This window comes from Phocoena sinus, chromosome 6, assembly GCF_008692025.1.
Source record: "Phocoena sinus isolate mPhoSin1 chromosome 6, mPhoSin1.pri, whole genome shotgun sequence".
Taxonomy (NCBI): Eukaryota; Metazoa; Chordata; class Mammalia; order Artiodactyla; family Phocoenidae; genus Phocoena; species Phocoena sinus.
Window position 1 is genome coordinate 50,022,177 of NC_045768.1, and position 12,873 is coordinate 50,035,049.

A 12,873-nucleotide genomic window follows, 5' to 3' on the forward strand; every position below is an offset into this window, starting at 1 on the left:
ATTTATTGAACTCTCACTGTTTATGTAGCTACCATCTTCACAGTATGGAATAGGAAGAAGTATAAAATACAGTTCTTGTACTCAAGGCCCTCAGAAATATCTGTGATGTTGGAAATGTTCTTTATCTGTCCTGTCCAAATGGTAACCACTAGCCATATATAGCTATTGAGTGCTTGAAATGTGGCTAGTGCGAAAGAAGATTTGAAGTTTTATTTAATTTCAATTGATTTATACATAATGGACACATATGCCTGGTGACCACTGTATTGCACAGTGCAGGTCTAGGTGGAGACATTAAGACTTGTATGTATGAACAGTGCATTTACCCTGCAAAGCCGTTTATAATAAGGGCTGGACTATCAGTATGGTAAGCAAGTCGTACGTGAGTCTATTAGTAGTTAAAAGGGAAGCTGGGTATGTCTGGGCTAGTGCTCTTAGGGTAGGTGGGTTATTGAGTGGCACTTTGAAGACAAGGTAGGATTTACAGTCTTGGAGACCTCTACAAGAAGCAGTGAATGGACTAAATTCACAAAATGTGATTGAAAAGATAAAGTAGGGACAGATTATGGAAGTCCTTGACTATCTGACTTAATTTCATTCATTCCATTGGTGCATTCAGCAAAAGAATGTTTCTATTTGATAGATACAATGCTGGTCTCTAGGTATATGGGGCTAGGATTGGGGTATAGATTGATGAACACACCACACTTGGTCCCTGCCCAGTGGAACTTTAAACAAATCAACACACAAATTATGAAAAGAGCCCCAAAGGATAAGAAGGATAGTTTGAAAGAATAATAACAGAGAGGACTAATTTAGGATGGAAGGTCAAGATAGTTTTCCTGAGGAAATAGCAATTAAATTGAGACATGAGGCTTGGATAAGAGTTGGCTCAGGGAAAATATACTTCTTAGGCAGTGGGTAGGCCCCAGTGAGAATTTTTGAGTAAGGCAGTAGTAATGAAAGGCAGTTTCAGATCATCTGCAAGTTGAACTGAAGAATAGGAAAGCATAGAATCTTAATTGACTTCTTACACTTGATTTTTATCTATTTATTTGAACAATAGTATACTTGTAAAAGTTTGGGTTTGACAATAGCCAGGACATGGAAACAACCTAAGCGCCCATCATCGGATGAATGGATAAAGAAGATGTGGCACATATACACAATGGAATATTACTCAGCCTTAAAAAGAAATGAAATTGAGCTATTTGTAATGAGATGGATAGACCTAGAGTCTGTCATACAGAGTGAAGTAAGTCAGAAAGAAAAAGACAAATACCGTATGCTAACACATATATATGGAATTTAAGGGAAAAAAATGTCATGAAGAACCTAGGGGTAACATAGGAATAAAGACGCAGACCTACTGGAGAACAGACTTGAGGGTATGGGGAGGGGGAGGGGTGAGTTTTGACAGGGCGAGAGAGAGTCATGGACATATACACACTAACAAACGTAGTAAGGTAGATAGCTGGGGGGAAGCAGCCGCAAGGCACAGGGATATTAGCTCGGTGCTTTGTGACAGCCTGGAAGGGTGGGATGGGGAGAGTGGGAGGGAGGGAGACGCAAGAGGGAAGACATATGGGAACATATGTATATGTATAGCTGATTCACTTTGTTATAAAGCAGAAACTAACACACCATTGTAAAGCAATTATACCCCAATAAAGATGTTTAAAAAAAAAAAAAAAAGTTTGGGTTTGCAGTCTCACAGTACTGGGTTTGAACCTTGGCTTGTTATTTACTAGCTGAGTAGTCTCAGACAAGACTTTTTCCTCATCTATAAAATGGAATTAAAATTCCTACTTTATAAGATTAATGTGTGGAATAAATGAAATAGTGTATGTAAAACCTAAAACAGAGCATTGCATATAATAAACACTCAGTAAACAATAGTAATTTGTGTATCTGTTTTCTAAATAGGGTCAGTAATATAATTTCAGTGATAGTAATCTTTAGAATTGAGAAAGCTTATGAGGGCTCTAAAATTTCTTAATCACCAGTAAAGTTTTAGTTAACAATATGCAAGGCTCAGTTCTTTTAGATACTTTTCTAACTTTTTGGTCATTCTGGAAAGAATTCCAGTTTGAAGGAAAAAAATAACTATTAGATTAAAAAGATTTGTACCATTTGCTGAATCTTGGGCTGTTTTCTCTTCAGTCACTCCACATTACAGGGTTCAGTTTTAATATTTGGGGACCATCCTTACCTCCCCGACAGGAAGCTGGTCAATATTACTTTTGTAAATAAGTGGACCGACTCCAGTTAGACTGATGTTTCTGAAAAGTACAGACAAGAGAAGCTGTCTAAACATGAGGAACAAGGTCAGTATCAGTGTTGTATGAACCTTGAACTTCATTTAGAAGTTAGTGGATCCCCATTGTGAAGTGAAGCGCTAAGGGAGATATACCATGCTGTGGATGATCTTTTTAAGTAAATATGTAGGTTCATTCCATGTTGCTATTCCTTTGGAGCAGCCTTCAAAGGTAACCTACAAAGTGAGCACTGTGGTTTCTCGTTGAAAAGATTGGAACTTGATCGCTGTCTCAAATTTTCATGTTTGTAAAAACCCATGTCCTTGTTAATGCAGATATTTACTTGAGTATCCTGGTTAAGCACCAGGAATCTAAATTGCCAGAAACCTAAAAATAAAGAAGAATGGAATGTGGTGGTAGTGAAAGAGTCAGAAATTTCTCTTAGACTATTTCATAAGGAAATAACTGGAGATGTATTTGATGTTTATAGCACATTCATTGTACCCATGAATGATACAAAAATTATATAAGAAAATGTTTAATGTGAATTGTTAAATTAAAAAAAAAAAAAGAATTATGGGGCTTCCCTGGCAGTCCAGTGGTTAAGATTGCGTGCTTCTAGCACAGGGGGCACGGGTTCCATCCCTAGTCGGGAAACTAAGATCCCACATGCCATGGGGCACAGCCAAATAAATAAATAAATAAAATTTTAAAAAGGATTATAGAAGAGTATGTCCAACATAATCCCACTTTTGTAGACTACTTAGAAAAAAAGGATGCATACCCAACATTAGTGGTGGTAGAGGGATGACAAATGACTTTTAGTTTTTTTTCCCTGAATTTTCCAACTTTGGGTATGAAATTAGAATTTAAATAGCCAGAAATCTTGCTAGAACTCTAAAAGGAGTTAATCTGAAGCCTGCTTGCTTTCACTGATGTTTTTATTTTCATTAGTGTCAAGGGTTTTGGGCTAAATAGTAGGAGATCCAGATTTTGAATTAAGCCACTAGCACTATGACCTTGAGTAATCACCTTAACCTCAGTGGATCTCAGTTCCCTCATCTGACAAAATGAGAGACTGGAGGAATGAAGTCCCTTCCAATTTCAAAATGATTCTGGAATTCTGTTCTAAATTGTCTGAAAAAAAGTGGACTATGACCTAAGGAACTAGGCATAGGAGAAATCTGAAGTCAAATACACTGTTATTTGGAATCTTACTGACCTACCTTTATGAAGTACATGTTATATTTTTAGGAAGCAGCAAAGCGTTGTATCTTAGGGTCAAAAAACTTGACAAAGGCTTAACTTTCTTTGCTTTAGCTTCCCATTATCTGTTAACCAAGGAACTTTTCTGGTTGACCGCAGGCTCTTAACTGAATTAATGGTAATATACTTCATCTCTGCCTGGTACTTTGTAGCTTACCACAGTCTTTACATTGTATTATTTGCTTTTCATAACTGGCAGGGAAGGTATTGTCATTTCTGTATTTCAGATGAGGATACTGATGGCAAGTGCCTAGTCAAATTCACATTGATCAGTGGTAGAACAGAGACTAACTAGAACCCTGGACCTTAGAAGGTTGAGTGCTTTTGTCTCTACATCCTCCTACCTCTCTTTCAATGTTTCTTTTTTTTTCATAGTGCTTCATATTCCCTGATACGACCATTTTCATTCTCTTTACATGAGAATAGTTTTTGGGTTTCTCAGTCATAAAATTTGAAAGCTGGATGAGACCTAGCAGCCCATTTCCCTTATTTAGAAATGTAATGCAATTCCTCTATTTTACAAATGAAGAAATTGAGGTCTACAGAGGCCAAGTGGCAGGAGATAGAGATATCGATACATATATAGAGAGATATATCTATATCATATTGACAAAGCTAGGATTTGGACCCACTGCATTAGAAGGAAATCAGAGGTAATGTTCTTTTGGAGAGTCAAGAAGTGATATTCTTTGAAAACTATTTGAATATTATCACTGAAGTGCACTGATAATCAGCGTTCCAGTAGCAGTTATTGAGCACCTGCTATATCCAAGGCATTCTTGTTTTTTAAAATTATTTCTTGGAAGGATAATAGCCAACTAACGCAGTGTGTTTTTATTTGTGCAGATGGTTCTGTACTTTCATTTAGGTACCAGATTATTAGTTGGGCATTTTATGTGTGGTGTACATAGTGAGCAAGGCAGGTTTTTACATTGTGAATTTAAGTAAAAAGTCCTCCCCCTACAATGGACTATACTCAGAAGCTAGGATTCTTTTATTCTTGTTACTCTAACATTCATATTGTTGACTTTTGCAGTTCTTTGTAGTGTTGTAGGTGGTTGTTAGATCTCAGAAAACAGACTTTCTTGAAATAATTATACTGAGTTTATTATTTTTTAACTATAATTCTAGTTTTCTTAAAATATTGTTTTACATAGTAATACCTGAACACCAGAAAATACCAGCAATTCAGACATGTATTTAGTCAGTTATAGATCTAGATGTGGCTAGTTGTCCTAATAGTGTGTTAAATTAGATTAGAATTCATATCACCAAATACAAAAATATATTTTGAAATACTGGACATTGGACTCAGATGCTCTCTCAGCATTGCCCCATTCTTCCTAAGAACTTCATTTATATTACTAGAGTGGCAAAGTGTTAACATTTTGTTTTAGATATTGACGCAACTCCCCAGCAAAACCATCAGCTTTGTGTAATCTGGGATCACCTTGTTTTATTCATTTTTGCATTTTCAGAACCTAACACAGTATCCAATTCATTGTAGTACTCAGGAAATGTTTAGATAGTACTCGCATGGTGTATCAAAACACCCCTGAGTCAACTGAGTCAGTTGTCGGGACAAAAAGCCTTAGGTCCCAAAGTCTACTTGGGAGTTAAATCAGCTCAAAAGAACGGTTAGTGACTTGCAACCCCTAGAATACCCTCTTTTATTGATATATCCCTGTGTCACTAATGAAGCAATCAGTAGAAAGTAGGTTACTTCTGAGCTATCCAGTTTAGAGTTTCCAGGACGGATTTTATTTTAGTTCCACAGCCTCCCACCAGTTTGTGATGGTGGCCTAACAGATAAAGAGTGCTTTTCTTATAACCTGTAATTGAACAGTTTTCCTCTTTGCATTTGTCAGCCAGCATACTGTCTTGGCAGGGGAATTCAAGGGCATAATAGATGCTGTCACACACAAGCTCTGAAAACCAGTTCTTTATTCTGTTTTTTAAAAACACATTTAAAAGAAATCTGCTTAGACACTCTAAAAATATTTATGTCAACTGCTCTTGTTAAAAGGTTTCTTGTAAGTTATTCATTAATTAATGGAAGAACATACTATTTGAGAAAGGATGTTTCATATAGACAAGAACTGTAAATTCTTTGTAGTTGAAAGGAATGAGTGCAGGTTTTACAAAAATATTTTTGTGTTTGCTGGTTCATTTACTGTGTAAGTCAACTGCCCTATGTATTGTTTATTAAATCTCTGCCTGTAATGTAAATTTTCTTTTTTTTTTATTGGAGTATAATTGCTTTACAATGTTGTGTTAGTTGCTGCTGTACAACGAAGTGGATCAGCTATATGTGTACATATATCCCCTCCCTCTTGGACCTCCCTCCCACCCCACCCCCATCCCACCCATCTAGGTCATCAGAGAGCACCGAGCTGAGCTCCCTGTGCTATACAGCAGGTTCCCACTAGCTATCTATTGTACACATGGTAGCGTATATATGTCAATCCTAATCTCCCAATTCATCCCACCCTTCCCTTCCCCCACTGTGTCCATGTGTCCATTCTCTACATCTGCATTTCTATTCCTGCCCTGCAAATAGGTTCATCTGTACCCTTTTTCTAGATTCCACGTGTATGCGTTAATATACAATATTTGTTTTTCTCTTTTTGACTTACTTCACTCTGTATGACAGACTCTAGGTCCATCCACATCTCTACAAATGACCTAATTTTATTCTTTTTTATGGCTGAGTAATATTCCTTGTATATATGTACCACATTGTCTTTATCCATTCATCTGTTGATGGACATTTAGGTTGCTTCCATGTCCTGGCTATTGTAAATAGTGCTGCAATGAACATTGTGGTACATGTATCTTTTTGAATTGCAGTTTTCTCAGGATATATGCCTAGTAGTGGGATTGCTGGGTCATATGGTAGTTCTATTTTTTGCCTGTAATGTAAATTTTGAACTTAAGTTGAGATGGATTAAGGGATATAGAAGCCACCACAGATGAAAATGGTCAAATCCTGAAGTGTATTTTGTGTTTTAACAATATTTACATATTAACATGTTTTTTATTTTAGAAATGTATAAAGAATTATAAAAAAGAAAAGAAAATATGGCCCACAGTCTCACTGATAATATAATTTTATTAATAATCTGGTCTACATATATTTATTAGCAGGCAAACATAAATACATTTTTGACATTTTTATAGTCATAAATAATATGTACAAGTAACTAGAAAATTTAAACTGTATAAAAATAAATCCTGTCCCCAAAAGGTTCTTGGTATCCTTTCAAGAAATTTTTTAGTGCATCTATATATCTTTTTAAAAGATTATACAGGGACTTCCCTGGTGGTCCAGTGGTTAAGAATCTGCCTTCCAATGCAGGGGACACAGGTTTGATCCCTGGTGGGGGAACTAAGATCCCACATGCTGTGGGGCAACTAAACAACTAAACCCATGCTCTCTAGAGCCCACACACAACAACTATAGAGAAGCCCACAACTAAGAGCCCACACACCGCAATGAAGACCCAGAATAGCCAAAAAAAAAAAAAAAAGGAAAAGAAAAAGACTAGGACTTTGCCCTTGAAAAAAAAAGAGATTATACAAAGGGCTTTGTGCTGTACACTGTATTTGGCATTTTGCTTTTTTTGTTTTATGTATGTTGGCACCCTTATACCAGCATATGCAGATTTACCTCATAATTTTTTTTTCAGCTCTATAACATGGATGAACCACATTTATTTTACCAGTCTTATATTGTTTGATACACATTCAGAGTATTTCCAGATTGTTGCACTGTTGCCATGAATATCTAATGAATTCATATATTTTGGCGCAGGAAAATTTCTGAACAGTAGAATCACTGGGTCAAAGGGTATATGTACTTTAAAAATTGACAGACATTTTCAAATTTCTATTCAAAGATTAGACCAGTTTTCATTCCTGTAACAGCAAGTACAGCATACTGATTTTTCCATACTCTTGTCAGTATTATCAAACTTTTAAAAGATTATTATTTCTACCAACCCATTGGTGAGCTAAATATTTTTAAGAAAGGGAAATATGTACAGTTTTTTTTTAATATTCTGTAGGATATGAAAATTTTTGAAAAGGCTAGTATTCTTATCTTTAATTCTTTTTTATGTTTTACATATTAAGAGATGAAATTGGCCTGATCCCATGTCCTGAAGCTAGGTATAATCGGAGTCCCATAGTCCTGGTTGAAAACAAACTTGGCGTGGAGAGCTGGTGTGTCAAGTTCCTTTTACCGTATGTCCACAACAAACTCCTTTTGTACAGAACAAGAAAGCAATGGCTGAACAAAGATGGTAAGTATGGAGTCTATCCTCTTTCTTTGACTTTTAGAAGCAGCATGAAATATAGTGGGAAGAACCCTCTCTGATGTTGCCATTCCTGGATTCTAGTTCTGGCTTTTTCATTCACTGCCTGGGCAGGCGTTTAACGTTTCTGTCAACTGAGGAGCTTGGACTCATCACTCGTTTTCTAATTTTGCATCCATGATGATTCTGTGGAAGGTGCCTCAAGCAGGGTGCCAGGCCCTCTACTGCAAACAGATTTTTTTTTTTTAATGTATTGGGGTCATTTGTAAGATATTTGAAGAAAGCATCTCATGGCTAAAAACAGTTTGAAAATCTGTGAAGTGAACTCTAGTCCCTACAAGCTCTGATTCTCTGGTTTCTAATCCTTTAGTACGTTATGAGCAATAGAACTCATTTAGTAGCAGTCCAAATGAGATAACCAAGGTGTGATGGTGGTGGTTATACTGTGAACCAGGTCAGTGGTTTATGATGGTGCTGTTGTACTTTGACTCCCAAGTAAGCTCTGGCCCACTGTGTTCTGTTCCTATGCTGAAATGAGCAAAAGAAAACCATCCTATTTCTTCATTTTTTCTGCTTCTCCGAGGTAGTTCTTTGCTGCATCAGACAATCCCTATTCATCCCACCTGGTGTCTTTTCCTTGTTTTCCCCTTGTATGTGATGTTAAGCCTCCATGTACACAAATTCAGTTTACTTTTTAGGTAAACGTAGGATCTGAGTTCTCACTTTTTTGGAGAGTGCTCATCCAAGACCATATTCTTGACTGTTTCTGTAAAGCTCCTTCCCCTTCCCACATACAGCAGTACCTTCAAAAGTGCTCAGTATATCTGGTAGCTAATTTTGAATAAGAACTTTGTTTCTTAGAGAATTTTAATTATAAGTTCAGTAGCCATTACTGAGGGCCTACTCCTACCTGAAGCTGTTCTAAGTACTGTGGAGGATAAAAAGATGAATAATACCTGTTTCCTTTACTCAGGAAGCTTACAGTTGAGTGAGAAACAGTCTCTTCATGGAGAATAGTGTTGCCAAAGGGGACATGCCAATTTCCTTGTATTCCTCTTGGCATTGTCCTTAATATACTCTCATAATAGGTTAATAGCACTTTTCCCTGTTTAGACCAGTAGAAAAGGTAATCTGATTTGAAGATTTAATGTGAAATAGTTTCTATTTTCTGTTTCACTCAGTTAGTCCACTGATATATATATTTCTTAATGATAAGGCTATGTCTAAGTTTATGGCATAACTTAAGTTTGTGGCAGAAACTTAAAGGCATAAGTTTAGGCATAAACTTAAAGTTAAGGGCATTTATCTGTTGTTAGCCCCTCTTTCATTCTCCATTCCATTACCCTATAGTAGTTTTCATCAACATTAAGGTACAAAGTAGCACCATGTGAATCCATCAAGTTATTTTTTTGCCTAACAGAGCTATATCGTGTATATTCTGGCACACAGAAATGTATAATTGAGCCAATACGTAACTAACTCTGCAGGGGGAGACAAATGATGCTCTTGTAGAGAAGAAACAGTATGAATTTGAAAGTGTCAAAGGCTGTCATTTCAGATCATCAGCTTTTGCCCTTTCATGTATGCTAGCCCAACCTGCCTTCTTCCTGTAGTCTTCCAAGCTCTTCTCTCCATTTCCCTGTTTCTTGTCTTTCTGGGCAGTGCACTGTAGGCTTTGCTAAATCTCCTCATCATGTAGTTTTATCTTGATAGACCCAGGAGAATCCAGGCAGAAGATCAAATGGTTAAGCTCACTCACATGAATTGCTGACATCTAAGGTTTGAATTCTGATGCAACTGTTCGTGTATACAGAAGCAACTTGATTTTATCTTAACCTATATCTTCATGGAAGTAGTTTTCAGTTTCACTTTCTGGGGGCAGCGACAGTATAGTTCAGTGCGGTGTCATATATTACTCAGGTTGTATATTGTATTATTGGTAAAAATATGGAAGTGAGTTTCTGATGTGATAAAAAAAGATACCTGAAAATGCAGACTGACTAACATAAGAGTGTTCTGCTAAACTTGTGAACTGAAGAGCACAGTGGTGAATTTTGCTAAGAAAGTTAAAAGTATTAGGAAAAAGCAGTCATTTCATGAAAATGCTATACTTTTAAAATTGTTTTTGTAGAAAATATACATATAAGAGCCAAGTGAAGAAAGCTGGCAGTTTAAGAACAATTTTAGAAATGCCAGTGTCTTTGTGATAGATCATGCCCAAATCCTCGGCATTCCCTTAAGAATGTATTCTGTAACTGTAGGTGACCTTTATTCTGGGCATATATTTTTTTTCTTTTTAACCAAACTGAATTCATGCTCTCATTAGTGTGCTGAATTCCTTAGATGTTTGAAAATCATCTGTATTAGTCAGGGTTCTCCACAGCAACAACCAATAGAGATTTTATGTATATATATACATAAAACGAGATTCATTATGATGAATTGGCTCACATGATTATGGAGGCTGAGAAGTCCCACAATCTGCTTTCTGCAAGCTGGGGACCCAGAAAAGCCAGTGATTTAATTCAGTTTGGGTCTGAAGGATTGAGAAGCAGGGGAGCCAGTGGTTTAAATCCCAGTCTGGAAGCTGGAGAAGGTAAGATGAGGTGTCCCAACTCAAGCAGACAGAGGAAGCAAAAAAGGAGTCAATTCTCCTGTTTTCCTCCTTTTGTTCTGTTCAGGTCCTCAACAGATTGATGTTCACCCACATTGGGGAGGGCAGTCTACTGAGTCTTCAGATTCAAATGTTAATCTCATCTGAAAACACCCTCACTAATACACTCAGAAATCATGTTTAGTAATGTTTAATCTGTGCACCCTGTAGACAGTCAAGTTTAACCGTAGTTTAACCAAAAGTAACCATCACAGTCTCCCTGTTTATTTACTTAGAGAGAAACTAATATTTTTTAAAAGTGTGCTGCAGTAATAGCCATATTTGGTTTGGGAGACGGGTGATACTGTAATTCTGATTTATGAAAAATCCATGGCAGAAACGAAAAGCAAGAGAGAAGTCCATAGCAGTGGAGTCCTGACTGAGTAGTGCTCTGTTCCGCACTGTATCTCCATGTCAGCGCTTCCATCTTTTTGTTGTTGTTCTTCCCTCTTTCTCACAATGCTTGCTCTCAGTCCATCACTGAGCTCTCTGTTATCTCTTCATTTCTTATTTCTCATCTGGACAAATATTATTACCTCATAGTTGGTCTACTCCATTTTCGGCCTCTCTTCTGTAATCCATGTCCGTCATGCCACTAGTCAGTCGTTTCAAACACTTCTTAGAAACACAGTTTGAAAGATGCTTTTCTGAAATATGTATCCTCTTGTTTCATGATGCCTAGAGGGACAAGGTAGACTTATTATCCTTCGCATGGTATTCAAGGGCCTTCACGATCTGTCTGCAGGCTGTATTACCAGCTTTTTCCTCTACTTTTTTTTTTTTTTTTTTTTTGTGGTATGCAGGCCTCTCACTGCTGTGGCCTCTCCCATTGAGGAGCACAGGCTCCGGACGCGCAGGCTCAGCGGCTGTGGCTCACGGGCGCAGCCGCTCCGAGGCATGTGGGATCTTCCCAGACCGGGGCACGAACCTGTGTCCCCTGCATCGGCAGGCAGACTCTCAACCACTGCGCCACCAGGGAAGCCCTCCTCTACTTTTATATTCAGCATCAGAGGTTGTAGACTCTCAGCCACCAGGCTGAAGCCAGCCCACATGTTTATTTCATTTTGGCTTGTATAATGTTTTAAAAACGATTTTTAAAACAACTTTGTTGTTGGATAAACATTTCAAATCAGGATGAACTTCTAAAATTAGGATGGAAATATGGATTTCTGCCTTCACTTGAAAAATCAGAAGCCTTGGATGCATCCGTTTCTGTGCAGCAGCAATTGGCTGAGGATCATAGCCTCTGCTTTTCTTGACTAGGCAAGCCTATTCCAGTTGACTGCAACCGCCTCATGTCCTTCAGACACTGAGGCAGTGTCATTTGCTACTTACCAGGTTTGCTTTGCCTCTTTTTTGCCATTTATTTGAGCCCTGGAAGCATTTGAGTTTGCAGCTGTTTGATGTACATTCCAGCCACAACAAACACTGTTCCATTCTTGGACTTTGCTGTGTACTACTGCCTTAATTCCATGCCTTTGCTGAGGTCAGGTTCAGGTCTAATGTTGTCATTATTGTTGTGTTTGCCAACACACACACATGTGAAGCCTCTTGACTGCTCCAGGAAGCAACAGTTACTCCTTTGCACTCCTGTGGGAGTCCTTATTCATACTGCATGCATAGTAGAACTTACCAGACTTTACTGTAGTTGATTATTTAAACAGCATTTATCCCAGCTAGATTGTGGGTTTGTTAGAAAGAGGGGTTATAGCTTGTCTTTATTTACTCAGCACTTTTATGTGTTCAATAGATATTTGTCAAATAAGTAACAAGAGTTTGGTAAGCAAGAGCTTTTAGCTTAGTCTAGCTATTGATTCAGTGACTGTATTCTGTAATAAACAGGACCTTTCTGATATTTACCACTAGCCTCACCTCAAGCCTCTCTTGTTGTGGTAACCTGAATGTATTTTAGAGGAAGAGATTAATTAATCCAAGTTGACCTTGGATTTATTTTTAGATGCATGAAAACATATCTCTGTTAGAGACAGTTGTCAAACCCAGTGTCCAGTACCAGGTGACTGCTCACCTTGGGCCATTTCTAGAATGCATTGAAGCCAAGAAAGCATATTGGTCTTTCTCTGACTTTTCTGTAACATCCTTAAATGTTCTCTTTGTCACAGCTGAAATTTAGGTACTTTTTTTTCCTGTATATAATGTGCCCTGATTCATCTTCTCCTTGTGATGTGATGATGAGCTAGTCATATATTGGAGTGTGTGTAACAAAGGAATTGTTATTTGCTGGTATATGTTCTGGTGTTTGGAGAGACATCTGTTTAATTTCAAGAGACTGTAGGGATATCAATAGCTCACATCTTGGTAAAACTGCAAAGAAAAATGGTATATAGTTGATGAGATGGAGAGAGTGAAATAGTCAACTGTT

At 37.5% G+C, this 12,873-nt stretch overlaps 1 protein-coding gene across 2 annotated transcripts in view; it reads left to right on the top strand.

The window, feature by feature from the left end:
• Window positions 1-12,873, top strand: part of PTAR1 (protein prenyltransferase alpha subunit repeat containing 1) — a 48,645-nt gene that overhangs the window by 3,115 nt on the left and 32,657 nt on the right. For both annotated transcript variants that reach the window (XM_032634941.1, XM_032634942.1), the window contains exon 2: window positions 7,659-7,828. In XM_032634941.1, coding sequence (XP_032490832.1) covers window positions 7,659-7,828 — 170 coding nt within the window. The remainder of the gene's footprint in view (window positions 1-7,658; window positions 7,829-12,873) is intronic.